We start from the raw sequence: 18772 nt of genomic DNA, 5'->3' as shown, positions 1-18772 counted from the left end.
TGAACGGATTTAACCGGATTTGCTTATCTGTCGGACAGCATGAAGCATTACACTCTCGGCTTTGCGAAGAGTGAAGAAACAAGCTAATCTTTCAGGAGTTCAATATTAAGTTTCCGTCACTGTCAGGCTGAGCGTGAGAGAGGGAGGGGAAAAGATTAGACTATTCAGCACAGATGAACGTTAAAGGCTTATATGCCATGGAAACATATTCTCACATTGTTAATATGTGGATTAGGCCATTTTCTCATTCCCAACAAAAGTATCAATATGTGAGTATAAAATGGCATAATGCAGCAGCTCTCCACTGCATTCCTGGCTTGCATTAACGCTGAGCTTGTATTATTGTGAAAGAGAATATGACGAACGGCTTCTGAGATATTCAATGCTTTAACTGATTCCAGGATCTGTACGTACCTGTGCATTAGTCTGCAAAAAAAGCTTTAGACGTACATGTATTCACAGACATACATATTCAAGACGGCCATTGTGTCGGGTTTTTTTTGGTACCGAATATGAACCGTGGGCTCGGTTTGGAGCGGTTTATGAGATTAAATGCTGTTTTTTTGCTGTCATTCAAGGGGGAAACCTGAGATAATTTCACATTTTCTCCGCAATCAGTCAATTACGATTCTCATTGCTTTCTGCATCTGTGATATCCTCCTCCCCTTTCAGCCACAGAGATGAGTTGTTTGCCACACTAAATATAAATTCAATGAATAATTTTATATTCACATAGAGCGATATTCCACGCCCCGCCGATGTGAAGCGGCACCTCTGCTCAGCCTAATGTGCATTCAAATGTATTTTTGCACCATTTTCATACCAAAAGCTTCTCTTTGCTTGAGTCCACCAAGAATATAGAGGGAAAACATTTCATTATTCCGTCAAACCGAATCATATTTATGACCCTGCACTTTCACGTAGGAGAGCGCTTTGCATTGCTCCCTGTGTTATTTAAAATTTCATAAACCTGGTCTACGACAGTACTTATTTTGCCCCACATTCTAATCTGCTCCTAATAAAGACATGCCAAGCAGAGGGTGTGAAAAACGAGCTCGCCGCGGCGGTTGGCATGAGTAAGGGAGAGCGTAGGGGATAAATCAGAGCGAGAGACATTGGAGACACACAGATAATCTCAGAGTGCCGCTGTGTGTTTGGTCCTCTCCTCTCAACGCCGGTGATATACAGTGATGGGAAATCCATGCGGACTCTCGAAAAGGGCGAGATGGAGGTGACTCGTATAAATGTTTGACGTGAGCAGTTTTTCAAAATAAAAGTTTGGAATTAACACCCGAGATGAGCTCAGCAAACTCATTCAATGTCTGTCACCAGTGAATTAATGTTTATTGACGGGGAAATAATGACACTGACTTATGCAGGCTTACGTGGAATCTGATCCTGCAGAGCTCCTCAGCGTTCTGTCATTTATAAAATTCCTCAAATCTCAGACTCGTTTTATATTCGTTTATTAAAAGTTGTGGCTAATTTGATTATGCTTTCGGCTGTTAATAAGACTGTGGTACCGGTTTCACTGTTTGTCTATAGAGTTTGAGAGTCAAATTTTTTTGTTCTTTTTTGAATGCCTTCTTGGTTGTTTTTGGTATAAAGGTATAGATGTGCATAAAGGTTTTGATGTGCACATTTTGGTTCATATATTTAAAATGATCATATTTGAATAAAACAAATTGGTTCTTTATCGGCATTGATGGTTCCATGATGAACCTTTAACATCCATTAAGCCATTCCACAAAAGGTTCTTTGGGGAACTAAAATGGTTCTTCTATAGCATTGCTGTGGAAAAAAGCCCTTTTTTTAATCTTTATTTTAAAGGGGTGATGAACTGAGAAATCTAATTTTCCTTAAACTTTTGACATATAAGAAGTCATCATACTATAAGAATATCCTATAAGTTTCAGAACTGAAAATTTCCTTGTTAGTCCAATAAAAGCTTTTATTGACACCAGGCACAGCGAACAGGTTTTTCAAAGTGGGGATCTATGACGTCAAAGGGTATCAAACACTGCCTCCGCAGAAGAAGATCAACGCCCACTTCAACACTGCCTGTTTAGCCCCGCCCACCGATTCGCGTATTGCATCAAAATCATTATAATATGCAAAACTGTTATCCAATCATAGCAGTGGGCGTTAACTTCCAAGTCTTCAATGCGGCATGCCCATAAAAACCGAACGTTTCAGGAGCTAGGCTCAAAACCAGGGTAGAAAATAGCCTATTACTTCTTCATTTTGATGTTTTCAAATGTAAAAACCAAGCGAACGTCATAAGTTGACCTCAGACAACAATATAAACATATTAAAAAGCCAGTTCATGACCCCTTTAAGAATGTACCACAGATTTTCCTTCAAAATCATTGCAGAAAAATGTTTCTGGGCCTACAGTATAAAGTCAAAAGATTATCTGAGAAGGCTATTTAACTTTATGGTGGTACAATCTAATGCATTCACAAATTTCTCTTTTGTTTGTCTATTCTCCTGTGTGTGTGTTTCACCGTATTCTAGACCACGGATGACATGGTCTCCTCTGCCGAATGCTCCAGTGACGACGAGGACTTTGCTGAGTGCGAAGGACATGCAGGTGGGCTAGGTCAGTTGAATTTTGCTTGCCTCTATGTGGTGGCCTTTCATTTGCAACTGAGGATCAGATCCTCAAAGCATCGCCTCCCCCCATGGATAGAAAAAGTGTAACTTCCTGTCCAATCCAAGTTCCAACTCATGTACACCAATACAGAGATAATCATATAGTAGGATATCTCGATCAATAATATAAACAAAACAGAAACAGGCATGCATTTCTAATGCTTAGCTTAGTCCATTCAGTAGCTTTGAATCAGAGCTAATCTCAAATCATTCACCCAAACTTTTCTTACGAGCTACACTTGGCCATGGGGTTTTCCGAAGTGGTTAACATGGTCACACTGATTACTAATTTTGTCCCCAGTGCCTATTATGAGAGCATATGTACAAAATTAGTACAGAAAAGTGACATGTTCTCTGCATTGATGCTTCAAAATGTATCATACTGAGGTTTTTCTGCCATGTGATAGTGGACTGCATTTTGGCACATGATACATTTTGAGATTTCTCTTGAACTTTGCTTTCAGCCTATAGTAGAGTGATATCTATCAGATTAATATCTGTTGAAGCAGTCTTTCCAATTCCTTTCCTCATTTCAAGAGGCTTGATCTAAATTAAGTTGTTGTAATAGAGAACAGATATCATCGAATTTCTGTGTACAAATTTTTGTTTTGTGTCCTTATGCTTATTTTTAACAGTATCATTTTGCCTCAGTGTGAACAAGTTGTTCTGCTAATATTTTCCAACCCAAATATGAAAAATACAATTCAGTGATTAGAAAAAAAAAAAGAGATAGTCAGAAAGAGAGAGATTTGAGAGAAGTTGGGTATTGGCTTTAAAAAAAAACATAATTGTAGCTTTGAGAAAATAGTCTGTCATGTCTTTTATGAAACATGCAATTTTTTTGATTGCAGTTAAAGATAACTGAAATTTCATTCTTTTGCATATCATGATTCAAGTCAGAGAGGTCAAATGAATCTTATTATAATTTGAGTAGAACCCCACCACTTACAATAATTGGGTGTTTCTTCAACTTTTGGCACTTTTATATTCTAGGGGTTGATTTGTATTAAAAATAAGAGATTTATATATTTTTTTTTTCTCTCGCTCTGTGATATGAAGGTCACATAAAAACATTTTTAACCAATTATTGGAAAGTTTTTCTCATATCTTTATCATTTATTTTGATACTTGTATAATATATTTGATTGTTTTAAGCTTGTCCAACACTTTCTGTCAAGATAATTCATCTTAAAATTTAAAATTGATGATCGAATCTACATTTTTAAATAAATGATTTATATAAAGTGAAGTATTACCTAATCGCCATAATGATGTACACAATCGTATTGATAGGATTTTCTGTTATTTCTTTTTAGATTTTTTTTCCCCACCAAAAATGCTATGAAATGCATTACATAATATGAAATGTGGTGTTTCTGAAAAACATCAGAATATAACGTGTGTACAAATAATTTTAAATAAACAAAGCAAGAGTATAAAAAGTGTGTTTTAAAAGAAGTCCACAAAGCTAAATGTGCCCCTAGTTGAACAAACACCCAATTATACATTTCCCATGCCTGAAAAGTGAACCAGCACATAACAAGGAGTTCAATGTGTGATCAAATCATTTCCAGAGGCCAAAACCATTTCATGGCCTGTTAGTTTTATCTGTTGGCCTGTAATGAGCACACTATCTTTTATCACAGATATGTGCAACATGTGCATTGTGCCCCATTGGATGAAAATGTATACATTTAAGTTTTCATGCAGACATGACAGGCTATCTTCTTTCTTCACTCCAACCTCTGCAATTCTCTCAAATGTCAATGCCAATTTCTTCCAAATGACATTCATCAGTTTAGCGGTTTGAGAACAATATCCATCTTTCTGAAATCTTTATGTACTCATAAAGAAAGCTATTGGCAGGGTCCCAATCATCCAGTCACGTTTACACAGAAATTCATGCCATTCTAACCTCTACATCAGTTGATGTGAAGCTGCATGAGACATTGCCGCTGCAGGGGTGCGTCCTCATATTCGGAGAGTGTTCTGTACCGCATGCGTGGGGTACTTCCCCTTGATTTGCCCTCTTAATTTCATGAGCTTGCTCGTGGTTGATGTTATTATTGGTGAAGTCCTCATCTATTTCCCAGCTATCCAAAATCAACATTCCTGTCATCTCGCCTCATCTTGTTCCGCATGATATTTTGGTGTTGAAATCGATTTTTCCTTCATTTTTCTCAAGCATCTGTACCATCTGGGCTTGACCTTGAACATTGTCATTTCAATTAACAAAGCAAATAACAGGCAACAAAATCTTTTCTTGCCATCAAAATAGTTTTTTTTTAAACTATTTTTTAAGCTCAAGTAGATGTAATCTTAAGAAAGTTGTGTTTTAAGAATGGCCAACATCCTTGAACCTCTTGATCCTCAGCTGACTGAGCCGGTCTGCATACGAAGTCATTTTTGAATGCAGATGGCATAGAAAGAGTTTTATTGCCACAAAACGTGCGCTTCTCGATGTCACGCTTTCCTCAAGCAGTCATTCGTGGCATGTAGTATGGTAGCTGCCAGTCAGAGCCATTTACCAGACTATTCTTTCATTATTCAGTGCATGGTGCCATTTTTTGATCTCCATGCATTTCGTCACCATCAGACTAACATGAGTGCTGTACTGTATGTATGAGCCAGTTTCAACAAAGCATCATACCTCAAGCTTATGGTTGCAAAGATTTCCGCTGCATTTCCTGTACCAAATCGTGTTCCTGTCTATCAACTTGTCTGTGTCTTGACGTGTTGTCACGTGATTCTGTTCTCTGTTTGTAAAGAATTGTTGGGTTTTCCCCTTTATCCCCTATCTGGAATTCCATAGGAGGGCTTCTACTGATTAATGATATGCTTCCAAAGTCATTCTGTAGAAAAATGATTCTGTATTATTCTCAGATTATTTCTCTGCTCACAAATCTCATTATCTTAAAGTTCACGCTTGCATGCGAACCAAAAAGAGTATATTTCTTTTATGTAAAGTTGTATGGATGTATATTTTTAGAAACTCCACACATTTTGTTTATACTGAAACACTGTTAAATGGGGCTCATTTTGTGTTTAAATTATTCGGTAATACAGTAGTTCCTTTTGAACAAGACAAAAGGTGAAGTGAATTTAAAACCAAGCCTCCAGAGACTCAATTATCTGTGCGATGGAAGCATCTCTCACTCTTATAGTTTATGGTACAGTTTGTATTTGCAGGAAAGGATCAGTGCAATGTATTCACAATTAAAGCTGATAGTGTAATACTAATCCGTTCTACATCTCTCAAGCAGTGTGATTTGTTCAGGCTTATCTGTCTCATAGTGTGGATTTTGATTAAATAATTATGGATAATGATGAATCAGGAATTAACAAGCTCCAGTTTTGTTTTGCATAGCAATTTGTTTGCGTCTTCTAAAAAAGTCCTGTGATATTTGTCTATCATTAAAACCATCAGCCTGGCACAAGCCAGATAAGAAAGTATCAAGAATGTGATTGGTCATTCCTATAATGCAGTACTTTTGAGATCTGTAACTTTGCCATTTAAGAAAAAGGCCATCGCAGACTTTCAGAAATATGATTTGGCCAAGCTCAAGCACTTTAACTTTATGAATTAATACTAACAGGAGGGAATAGTCATTTATCAATGAAGGACTGTTTGAGGGCTTTAAGCTGATTTTATTTAATCGTCTTTTAAAATGTTGATTGCATACTGATTTCTGTCGTTTATTAGTCCGGTTGGAATGTTTTTGAGCAATCTTAAAATAATTCATGTCACTTTAGACATGCCTTTGGTTTGGACATTTCAGGAAAAAATGTAAACACTTTGAATAGTATTTCATAAATTGCCTTTTTTTAGTGCATACCCGTTTACTTGATCGTGATATTGATCTGACTAGCACTGACTAATATGATTCCTATCTTTAAAAATGTATTATTTTATCCAATATATTACATATAGGCATACTGTACTGTACAAAAGATTGTGGTCAGTTTTTTTAATGAAATTAATACTATAATTCATCATGGACACATTAAATTGAATGTTATATTTATAATGATTTTCTATTTCGGATAAATCCTGATGAATCTATTCATCAAAGAATCCTAAAAAAAATTATTATGGTTTGCACAAAAAAATATAAAGCAGCATAACCGGTTTCAACGTAATAATAATAAGAAATGTTTCCTGAGCAGCAAATCAGCTTTTAATGATTCTGAAGGATTATGTGAAACTGTACTAATGGCTGCTGAAAATTCAGCTTTGCCACAAGAATAAATAAAAAAATATATATATTTTCAAATATGAAACGCATTTTTTTAAAAATGTTAACAATATTTCACAATATGACAGTTTTTACTGTATTTTTGATCAATTAAATTCAGCCTTGATTACCATAAGAAACTTATTTTAAAATCTTTCCGACCCCAAACTTTTGAACTGTGATATTATGGAGACATGGTCGTGTACTGCATAGTAAGAATGACCCAAGAAAAAAAAAAAGGGAAAATTCTTTACTCTACTCTACTTAATTCATTTTTCTATAATGTTTTTCATAAAAGTGGACTTAACATTTTATACAAATATATTTCAAGATTACTAAAGCTGTACTATAACGTTTTCCTGTATTTCACAGATCACAATTTTAAACATTATAATTATAATGAAATATATGCAGTATATGTGAAATATACTGTGTCTGATTTGCAATCTGTGTATTAACTGTAAAACTAGTGTACTACGACCCATTTCTCTTCCTTATATGAACACCAGATGGCATTATATGCTGCACTCATGAATTTACACTCTCACAATACTGAGAAATTCCCAAAAGATGAGCTGGATTTTTGTTATTCGCCTGATTCCAGCAGATAAGTACTTTTTTACAAATAAGTGTAGCTTGTTTTGTCATGCTGATTAGACCGAGTTGAGCGTCTTTAGACTCAAAGCAATTAGATGCCATTGGAATGCAGGAAATGGAAAGGGGAAATAAACGGTATAACAAAGAGAAGAATGGTCCAGATTAGAGAGCCAGTATTGCTTGGCCCTATTCTGTGCAAGGAGAGGGGGAGTTGCTTTTATCACAGGCCTGCAGGTGGCCATTCAGCATTGGAGCTCCTGTTTAATTACCTATCCATAGTGCAAGCAGAGATAAGAACACTCTAGACACCCGACATTGAGATACACCTCTTGTGTGTGAAGAGTTTTGAATAGTCTCACTTTGCAAATAATACTTGACGTGTTACAGTTTTTTGCATTCTTATAGTGCACCTTAATGCACAGATTACTTGTGCACTCTAATCAGGTACCGTCAGGTAGTTAAAAAAAAGGCTTTACCAATATTTGTAAATGTATTATTAATAGAATATGTTGAAACAATTAGGGTTCATTCTACAAATCAGTCTGGCGATGCACTAAAAACAGTTCCAGCCGTAGAAGAGTTTAAAAGTAATTCATCACAGTATGAACTATATTTTGACACACTGAGTTAATCAATCAAAATAAAGCCTGTTTATTCATAATTTGAAGTATTTATATTGGTAGAAAGGAGCATATTTAAGAATCTTATACATTTGATTCATCACTGCTTTCTCCACAATAATTGTAGTTTTTGTAGCCTATTATTTAAATTTTTTAGAGATAGCCTACATTTTTCAGGGTTTTTTTTCTGTTAGAAAGGAATTGATTTAGATGATTAGATTAGGTATTAATTTAATGGCTCATAAGTAAATAATGTTTGCCCTAAACTTTTCAGAGTTGCTTTCTTTTTTTGCTATAGAAGTCATCTATTCTGAACCCTCTTGTGGAATTCCTCAATCAATACTCTGCTGCTTTTGAACCAAAGTCTGTGGGTACCAACCATGATTATGGATCTTTTGTTATGAGCTATAATGACTTTTCTGGTATAAAAGACAAGGAATCTGCCTCAAAAAGCGTACAGACAAACACCTGTGACCTACAGGCCCTGGTTAAAAGGCTTCTTTGACCTTTGCTTAACCTTTGATGTCTGATTTGACCCCCAGCTTGCTGTGTTGTTCGTCTACTCTCCCTAAATGCAACTTACTTTACGCATGCGTCAACATCTTGCAGTATAAAAAACTTAACCCATTTTCAGCCAATTTTCCTCTCTCTTTGACATACATCCAGACTGCACGCCTGTTACATGTTTAAGACTAACAATGACAGATATATTTGTCTTTGGGTCACATGACAGAGGAAGCAGTTGTCTGTTAAACTGTCCCTCTCGATTGTGTCTGTTTTATAGTTTGTGCATCTGGTTGTAGTGTGTGAAAATTAGAATTGCTTTGTTCTTTCGTCTCTGGGAATTTTGTCTTTTTAGTTTTACACGCACTCAAATCAATTTCATTTTTTGTTGGTTACCATTTTTTGAATAGCTGAATTTTTGGGTTCAAAATTAGTGGTGAAATTTGAACTAGATGTGAATATCAAATCACAATTATCATTCGTTTGATAACGTGTTTTGATTTTTGGTCTTCTTTTTTTTTTTTTTTTTTTAGATTTGGAACTAATTCAATGAAAATTCCATGTGCTCAAAGTGCTAAATAATCAAAATAAGCTTAAAACCACTAGAATCACATCAATAACAATATCACAATACCTCAAATGTAAAATCAACCCAATTTAATACAGAAAAAAAAATTGTATAATAAATAATCGAAAAGGCACATGATGGTCAATGAAAAGGTTCCAGATCTTGATGCACCTCTTGTTTTTGTTTTTTTCAAATTCTGACAGTTGATCTTGATGAACAATTGACGTTTAAAGAATGTTTACAAACTGCATGGCGAAGAAGTTGCAGTTTAGGGTTTGTCAGATTGTCAGTGTTAGAGTTTTGTTCTTTTTCGTAGATGGGCATGTATATGCTCATTGTTTGTATATCCCCATCCCTTCCTTACAGCCAAAAACGTTAATGCTGCCCGACCGCTTCGTACTGCCTATACATGGACATGGCAACTGACTTACACAATCACCCCCATCATTGTCATCTCCTATGTAGTATGTTCATAGGTCCAATTCCCTTGTCACAACCCCCCTCCCCCCCCCCCCCCCCCTTCTAGCTATGGTAAAATATGTACAGTCATCCATTCACTCAAACCTAAAGATTAAAACCAATCTAAGCAAAAAGTTTAATTACTAGAATGTAGATATTTATTTAACAACAACAAAAAATATGCTATATAAATCAAAGGCTCAAATATGTACAGTTTTTTGTAAGAAAACTGGATTATTTATCAAAGTAACGACAAAAGAGAATAATGGTGAAGTTTATTTTTCATGTTATGTGGTGTGGATGTATGTGTTGTTGCCTCCCTGTACTCTCTCATGTGGGAAACAAAAATATATATCTAACCAGAAACGCAATGACAGTTATTTTGTTCTCACAAAGAAAAAACTTGTCCAAGAACATTCTTACACAACTTTCTTTTGTACGTTTTTTTCTTCATGCCAAAATCATGCGGGCAATTTGTTGATGTAAGTTGACAAAAAGTATGGTATGTTTATGTTTATGATATACAGTATATGCCGTATAGTATGCTTGTTTAACTACTTAACGTAATGAGATCAGAAGTTCTGATCTCGTTTTGCTAGATTATACTGTGGATGTTTATATTGCCTGTTTGTCAGTACTGTACTGTTTGCTATGTCTAGTTATTGATAACTTATGGTATTGGCTTTGTAATTTAACTTATGCTATTGGATTTGTAATTTAATTTATTTGTATTATCATTTGAGCTCTGCCTTTTTCTTTTTAAGTTATATTGAATTTGAATTTTATTGTTTTATATTTTTTGCAAGTCTTTGTTTTGTACTAAAAACCTGATGGTAGAACTATCTTACCGTTGTAATGACAGTCTGAATATCTAGCAGTTAGAAAGCATAAACTAACCTTCCATGTTCATGAAATGGAACTTTTTTGCTTATATTGCATGGCAGACACACTGACGTTTTTTTTCTAGTGTTAGAATCACTTCTTCCTTGACGAATATCGACACTTTACAGCTACACATATACTTGAAGAACTGAGAATCGTATTTCCGTCAATATAAGCTTTGTACTTTCAGTATTTCAAGAAACAGTTAATATCTACATTTTTAAAAGATTAAAGTCTCACACTTAGAAATCAACCATATTGACAGAGTTCATTCAGCTGTTATTGCACCGTGGAGATAGTATCTGCCATTGGGGAGGCTTTCTGAAGCCATTCAAAAGGCAAGAGTCAGTGCACTGCTGGGGAGCCAGATCTTCCATCACACACGCACAGTATAAATATATATAGAGAGAGCGAGAGAATACAAAAATAAAATGTTTTAAGGCACAGATGAAACAACATGTTATGAGACTTCATCTCATTTAAATAATATTCTGACTTTTTCTTTTAGAACATGAGACTTCATGGCAGTAGATTCATATATTTATATACAAATATTTTAAAAATATTTTAAAAAGTAATATTCAATATATTCACTTATTAATAATTCAATAAGTGAACAAAAGTTTTTTTCTACAGCATTTATTAATTCTGATTAATGTTCTGATATATTATTTATTGTTATAGTTCAAGTTGGCATGCATAAGCTAATCTTAAAATACGCAACTTTCAATGTTAAAAATGTTTTTGTAGAAACTAACATTACATTGGCTCATGTTCATTTTTTATGCACAACTTTTTTTCTAGAATATTAAATAAATAGTTCACCCCAAAATCAAAATGATCAAATCAATTTCTCACCCTCAAGCCATCCTAGGTGTACTGTATATGACAATCGGAGTTATTTTAAATAATATCTTGGCTCTTCTCAGCTTTGTAAAGGCATTGAAAAGTGCCTGAGTTTTTTGGCCATCCATCATAAAAGTAATCCTTACGACTCAGAAGTGAAGCCATGGGTTTTTGTAAGAAAAATATCCATATTTAAAACTTTTTAAACTATTATCACTGGCTTTCAGCACAAGAGAGTTGTGTGGGTTTTCTCGAGAGGTGCTATATTGTCACCTAAGCTTATCCTATCTTAGCTGTCTTACATCATATGTCGGATCAGAGGTTACCAAGCTTCCGCTGGAACTCAACTTTCTCGGTAACACGGGAATGGCTGTTAACGAAAGCCCATGATTATAGTTTATAAAGTTTTAAATATGGATATTTTTGGCTTCGCTTTAGAAGGCATTATTAACCCACTGGAGTCGTATATGGATTGCTTTTATGATGGATGGATGCGCTTTTTGGAGCTTCAAACACGCTGGCCCTTTTCAATGCCATTACAGAGCTGGGAAGAGCCAGGATATTTTTTAATATAACTCCGATTGTGTTCGGCTGAAAGAAGAAAGTCATCTACACTGAGAATGCTACACTGAGTAAATTAGGGGATCATTTTAATTTTTTGGGTGAACTATTTTCTTTAAAGCAGATAATTCAAATACCTCACAAACCGGCTCACCCACAAAGACCTGTCAAGTCCTTTTGATGCCAATTTTTTGCTGTTTACTGTATGTTCAATATTGTTTCTCTGTTGTTTTTTGTTTCTTTTTACGTTCTGCCTTGTATCCGTTACCAGAGCTTTTTTTGTTGTTGTTTTTTGGTTACCAGTTTTAGAGACTAACTTGCCTCATGTCTGTGTTCAATTGTAGGAGGTGAATTAGTTTTCCCAGTACTAGTAAAGGATCCCTTAGAGCTCCCCTCTGTAGCCACTCGTACACCCTCCATCCCCTTTCCCCCAACCCTCCGCCCCCACCTCACCATTATTGAGACCACCAAAGAGTCCCTGTCCATGGCCACTGAGGCGGGGGTACCTTGCTTGTCGGACCGAGGCAGCGATGATTGTGATGATGATGATGATGATGGCTTGATGATATCTGGGTATGGCTCTGGGGAAGCATACGACTCTAACCTGCCCCCTACTGATGATGAAGATTTTTACACCACCTTCTCCTTGGTAACAGATAAGACCTTGTCATCGTCGACCTTTGAAGGTGGCTACAAAGCTCACGCGCCTAAGTGGGGATCCAAGGACTTTAGACCTAACAAAGTCTCCGATTCTGGTAGGACTACTACCGCATCTTTTTCCCCCAAGCTGAGCCGCTCCACGTCCACGCCACCCAAACTGCCCGCAGGCAAAATGAATCACAGAGAGCTAAAGCCCCAGCCCGACATAGTCTTGCTTCCATTGCCCACTTCCTATGAGGTAGACAACACAAAGCTGAAGAGCCCATTAATAACCTCCCCCATGTTCCGTAATGTACCCACAGCAATCCCCACGGAGCCGGGCATCAGGCGGGTTCCGGGGGCCTCCGAGGTGGTCCGTGAATCTAGCAGCACCACCGGAATGGTCGTCGGGATAGTTGCCGCTGCCGCTTTGTGCATCCTAATACTGCTGTACGCCATGTATAAGTACAGAAACAGGGACGAGGGATCCTACCAAGTGGACGAGACCAGGAATTACATAACCAACTCGGCGCAGAGCAATGGAGCAGTCATGAAGGACAAGCAGCAGAGCACGAAAAGCGGCAACAAGAAACAGAAAAACAAGGACAAGGAGTACTACGTGTGAGTCCGAGCGTCGCCCCGTTGCTTTGACAGAACTTTGACAGACCTGTTGGGCACTGCGCCGAGAGAGAGGGCGACAGGAGCCGAACCCCGGCGCTGTGCCAAGGCGGCGAACTCTGATGTGAACTGTACCATAAAGCACACTTACAACCGTAAGCACACCGCGAAGGTAAAATAGCAAACATTAGTGACCTTACTCCTCTATCTGGTCGGAGACGTTATCAGTGTAGAATATTCCACAGCTACATCATAATCCTAAGTGACTTTTTAGAGGTATGTGAACCTTGGCGTAAATCTCGTTTTTCTTTTCTTTTGTAACTCTGTAAAAAGAGGAGAACGTTTCAAGCATGTAAGAGACACATAGTGCTGACGTCCGTAACGACAGTGGGACCCAAAAAAATGTTGTTCACTTGAAAAAAAAGGACTCCTGCCAACAAAATAAATAAATATATATATAAATATATATATAAATTCTATATATGAGAAATTTGTATTGTTTATACATTACATGTGGTGTCTTATCATTTTTTGCTCTCTGCAAAAAGAAGAAAAACACTATGTAATAAACGAAACTGCTCAAGACTGGTCACCGAGGCTCTGACAGCACTGCACTGTTATGATTTCCAGCCGAAACTGATCATTTTAATTGTACAACCAAATGTAATATTGCAAATGTGTGAGTTGCCAGAAAGACAGTGATGTTTCCTTGTCTCAGTAAAGCGACTGATTGTAGTGCATGCCATGCCATCCTTCGCTTCGAACACGTCCGCCCACCGGGCCGATCCCATCATCAGATAGACCTCTCGTCCCTCAAAGCGACACGACAAGGGAACGTGTCGCAGATTGGAACTTTTTCAACCGTATGTATGTTGGTCCATTTGCTCTCGTCTCTTTTTTATACAGCTGTCTGGTGCAGACTGGCGCAGTGCTATGATACTGTTAACGGATGTCTATACGAAAATAAATCTAATGTGAAAAGTGTGGAAAAAAAATCCTATCTGTTGTCACAGTCGACTGTGTCGAACGAGAAATTTGTTTACATATTTTATTACATGATAGCAGTTGTACTTTGTAGGTAGATGATGTACATACAAACCTAAGTTGTATTTTTTTTTAAGTAATTCTATTGTACAGAGAGATCATTGATTTATTCAGTGTGTTTCATGCAGAAATATCCGACACTGTCAACTCATGTGAAGGAAGAAAAAAGTATACAGTACACACACGTTTTTGTAAGGACAAGCAGAGAATATTGTTAGATTAGAAGTCTAATCTTTCTCGCAGATGTTTCTAAGTCTAAGCATGGGTATTTGACTACTTGAAGCTGTCGATGAAATACAAGACGCACTTCTTAATTGTACCAAGGTTTCCTTGTTATCGGTTGTTTTATTTATAGAAGAATCAAAGAAATATGTAATAAAGACAGACTAATATGGACACGGACATGCAGCTCAGATAATTTACGCCGTACGTGTGTTTCTTACCTTAATGTCTTAATACGAGTGGCCTAGACTGCAGTAAGCCCTGTCGCATTGACAGACTTTTTGCCATTTTTGTTCTTATTCATGTATATTTTGCCATTTTTTTGGAGAAAAAAAAAATATATATATTTGTTTATTACTGTACCATAAATAAGATGTGAAAATGTGCCCATGTTATTTTTAATCTTCATTTTCTGTTCAACCTCACGTGCGCTTTTATTCTTTTCATTTATGACATCATAGTCACGTAGCTTCGCTTCAGAAAATATTTGGCGATGGTCTATAATAAAACATTCCATGGAGGTTGATCATATATGGGTTGTCTTAATGTGCATATCTAAGCTCTGTTCAGTGTGTGTTTTCTAGCATCCATCAGTTTGGACTTTAATTTCCTGTTAGGACCTTTTTAATGTGTTAAGAAGAGCCTTGGGTCTGAAATATGTCTTTCTTCACATGCTTTCAGTGGATTAACTGACTCACTGTGTTTTTAGCGCAGGAAAGGTGAGGTCGTCATTTGTTATAAAGAAGTTGAAGGACGACTGGCTTTCAGTAACCAGTCAGAGAATCAATTTCCACCAGATCTTGTACAATATTTTCCTGTGAGACACAGATTTATGAAAGACTCAGTACTCACAATGACCTGTTAACAGAACAAGAGCAGAGATCTTGAGCACAAAACGGCTAGCAATGTTTTATTTTGGTTACCAAAGCAACACAAAGGTACAAATCAGAAGCTGTGACCTCTGCTGGGGTTTAATTGTTTCATTAGATATGGTAATATATAAAGTATATCTGACTATAAAGAAAATTAGGAGGACGTTTAATATGCTGTTGTTCGAGAACATGTACAAAATATGAAGTCCTTGTCAGTAACAATAGCACAGACTACATGTCAGATTTTGAGATTTGTTAAATAGGCCTATAACATCAAAACATAGAACGTGCAATTTAGTTGATAGTGTTATTGGATATTTTTAGTTTTGTTGGATCCATTCACACTGACAGCCATTTGGAACAACAACGTGACTAGAAGTCATTCATTTTCAATGACAATTGGCAATTTCTAGTTTCATGGGTTATAATTGTTTTGACATGATATGTCCAGAATCAGATCCAATGATTTTAGCGGCAAGACAACTGATTCATTGTCAACATAAAATGACCTCTTATTTTTTACAGCCAGTATATCTCTATTGTGTTTAAAAAGCTTTGACCCCCTGAGTACAGGTCACCAATGAAGTCAACCAGCAACAGGAAAACTACAATAGAGTGACCAACAGCGATAAAGTCACTCTGAACAAGCATTGGATACGTTTTTTACAGGTGCTAGAGCACAAATCTATATGCATAAAAAAGCTGTTAGATTACAGTCACCCATCCTTTTGATTCCCAGGTGGTGAAAGTAGCCGTCAAAGAGGTTAATCACAATTGCCACATGCTACAATAACTAGAAAACTATTTATTTTTTTCGAATCCTCTTTTTTTATTCACTAAGCACCAATGTGTGTACTGTAGTATTTTGGCACAGAACCCACATCTTTTTTCCCTAACTGCACACAATCCAATTTGACCAGGTGCAAAATGTGCTGAAATTAGGTTCACACAACTTATTCGCAATTAATGGCATGCAAATCAAGTATAGCACATATTTTGTGGCCATGTTTGTGCAATTATCCTAATTTAGTTAACAATTGTCTTTAGCTCCCCCCTGAGATTTTGCTTTATTCCTATATTTTGATTACATCATGCATGAAAGCAACCTCAGAATTGTAAAAAATCATATGGTCAATAATTTATGACAATATATGTTTTTACATTGCTTTAACTCATCAAAATAAGTTAAGCAATTTTCAAGTGTTTTATGTTATAAAACGTAATTTGTACATTTAAATATGTAATTTAAGTTGAAATGACTCAATCATCCAAGTTGATTGCACTTAAAGATGTATGGCAGCAACTTTTACAGTGCACTTTAGGCAGTTGATTATGTCCATTTCTCTTCTTTTTTTTCAAAAACATGTGATCTAAAAATCAATCAAATCTGTGTAAATCTATCAATGTCATGTCATCACTTCAGATCTTGCTGTTTGTCATCGTTACTTATGTTTGTATACATTTGCATCCAAATCTCCCATTAAAGGATCCCACCGTCATTCAATATAAAACTATGTAAGAATGCAAATATCTTGCAGAAGACCAATTATTTTACTTTGCCCAGGTATATCTGAAATTCTCTTCAGCTTTGAGCCCCACTCTCACAGACAGCACAGAAGTTGCTCTGAATAAAAGCAGAGTGTGAAATGTACAATTTCGTAATGAACATCTTATTACATGGGTGGCTGGATTATTGAACCACACTGACTGAGGGAAACCGTTTTCTGGGCAAAGAGAAAGTTAATTAAAATTCTACAAAGGTTTAAAATTCAATAATCCCTCTACAACTTCCAGATAAGTCCTGTTGATTGGGACCATTCATCAAAACAGACCTTTTCTCTGGTCGAAATTAGTCCCTCCTTTTCTGATTTGATTAGGGATCTAGTCTAACTGCCTTTGCATTTTAATCTGGGTGTCAATAAATATAAAGGAATTGTGATGAATGTACACGTTTAATATGTTGTATCATGGCTTAACTATAAAACTATATGATGACACCAGATTTAATGAAGTTTTGATCGATCACCTGATGGAAATAACACACACCACGATGGAGCTATGTACATACTGTATAAGCTAACTGTCACAAAATAAATATCAACTACGGAATATTAGCATCTTTATGATGAGATTGACAGGTTATGCTGTGGTATCTAGGATCAATACCATCTGTATTATAGTATGGCTTGATGCTGACACTTCCATGAGAAAAAATGACACTGAGTTTCATTGACTAATAATTATGTTCTTTCTTACTCCGCAGGATTCATAAGGGTTTCCATTGAGTTAAATGTCGAGGATTACAGTGTTTATGTTGTGCAATTAATATGTTTATCAGTATTGCTCCATAATCAGAAGTTGTTCTGTATAAATCTGGAATCATGAACAGCCCCTGCTGGTAGATGCTGTAACTACACCATTCTGCTGGCAGAAAAACATCATTCTTCATTAAAAGAAGTATACATATATATTCTGGATCATTTTCCCTATCAAGGTTTGGGAACTTGTTTGTTCTTGTGATTCCATCAGCCAATACTGCTGTTGTTTCAGAGTGATCAGTCACATTAAATGTACAGTTCACAGACAATTGTGTCCAGAACTGAGAGCCCATGAGCAAAGATGGAAGAGCTCAACTCATCTCTGGGGAGTCATGTACCCGCCGAACAACTACTACCAAGAGGAGCGGGAGTGCTAACAGATATCTTTTTACGAGTATTATAGACCTCCTTGATGATACCCATAAAACATACTATACGCTGTCCCATCCGACATGACATCCTGCACATAAGTGGGAAAAACCACTGAATTCTATAGGAACAAAAGCATTGTTCATCACTATTATTGTAGAGACATATGCATGACACAAATAACCCAGAACATATGCCCGGTTTCACAGATTATGCTTAAACCTAGTCCCAGACTAAACTTTCACTGACATATCTTCAAATATGTCACTGCCATTGATTTGTCTCAAGATGCACACCTGTATATATATATATATATATATATATATATATATATATATATATATATATATATATATATATATATATATATATATATAAAGGCACGTTTATAAAAGCTATATAAATGTCATAATTTAACTAAGGCCTAGTCCTGGCTTAGTCTAAGCCCAGTCTGTGAAACCAGGCCATAATGTTGCCATTTACAAAGCCTAATAATGGATTTAGGGTAAATCCATTTATTACCAGGAAAAAATTAAAACGTGGTCCAGAGCAATAGTGAGTTTACACAGACAGTCTATATCTATTGTTCAAGTTGAATCAAAACGAATAAAGGATCATCAAAACCATGCCATTCTAAAGCTGTAGCAGGAACCTGATCCATAGAGACGGAGAGAAAGAGTGGTAAAAGCCTTGATTCATTATTAATCTAGCTGCAGAGCGCTGGAGATCAGCCACTGCAGGAATACTAACACACCAGTCTGGG

At 36.3% G+C, this 18772-nt stretch overlaps 1 protein-coding gene across 10 annotated transcripts in view; it reads left to right on the top strand.

Moving 5' to 3' along the window:
• Positions 1-14875, top strand: part of nrxn3a (neurexin 3a) — a 271016-nt gene extending 256141 nt beyond the window's left edge. For 7 of the 10 annotated variants that reach the window (XM_079633503.1, XM_079633501.1, XM_079633499.1 and 4 more), the window contains 2 exons: positions 2518-2602; positions 12272-14875. In XM_079633503.1, coding sequence (XP_079489629.1) covers positions 2518-2602; positions 12272-13191 — 1005 coding nt within the window. In that variant the 3' untranslated portion in view covers positions 13192-14875. Of the gene's footprint in view, positions 1-2517; positions 2603-9545; positions 10121-12271 lie in introns of all 10 variants that reach the window. The other 3 variants (XR_013800086.1, XR_013800087.1, XM_079633504.1) reach the window with 2 other exon arrangements.
• Positions 14876-18772: the final 3897 nt, after the last annotated feature.

Source organism: Phoxinus phoxinus (genome assembly GCF_949152265.1).
Source record: "Phoxinus phoxinus genome assembly, chromosome: 13".
Taxonomy (NCBI): domain Eukaryota; kingdom Metazoa; phylum Chordata; class Actinopteri; order Cypriniformes; family Leuciscidae; genus Phoxinus; species Phoxinus phoxinus.
Note: the sequence above shows the minus strand (reverse complement) of the source record. Positions and strands in the feature narration are given on the sequence as shown.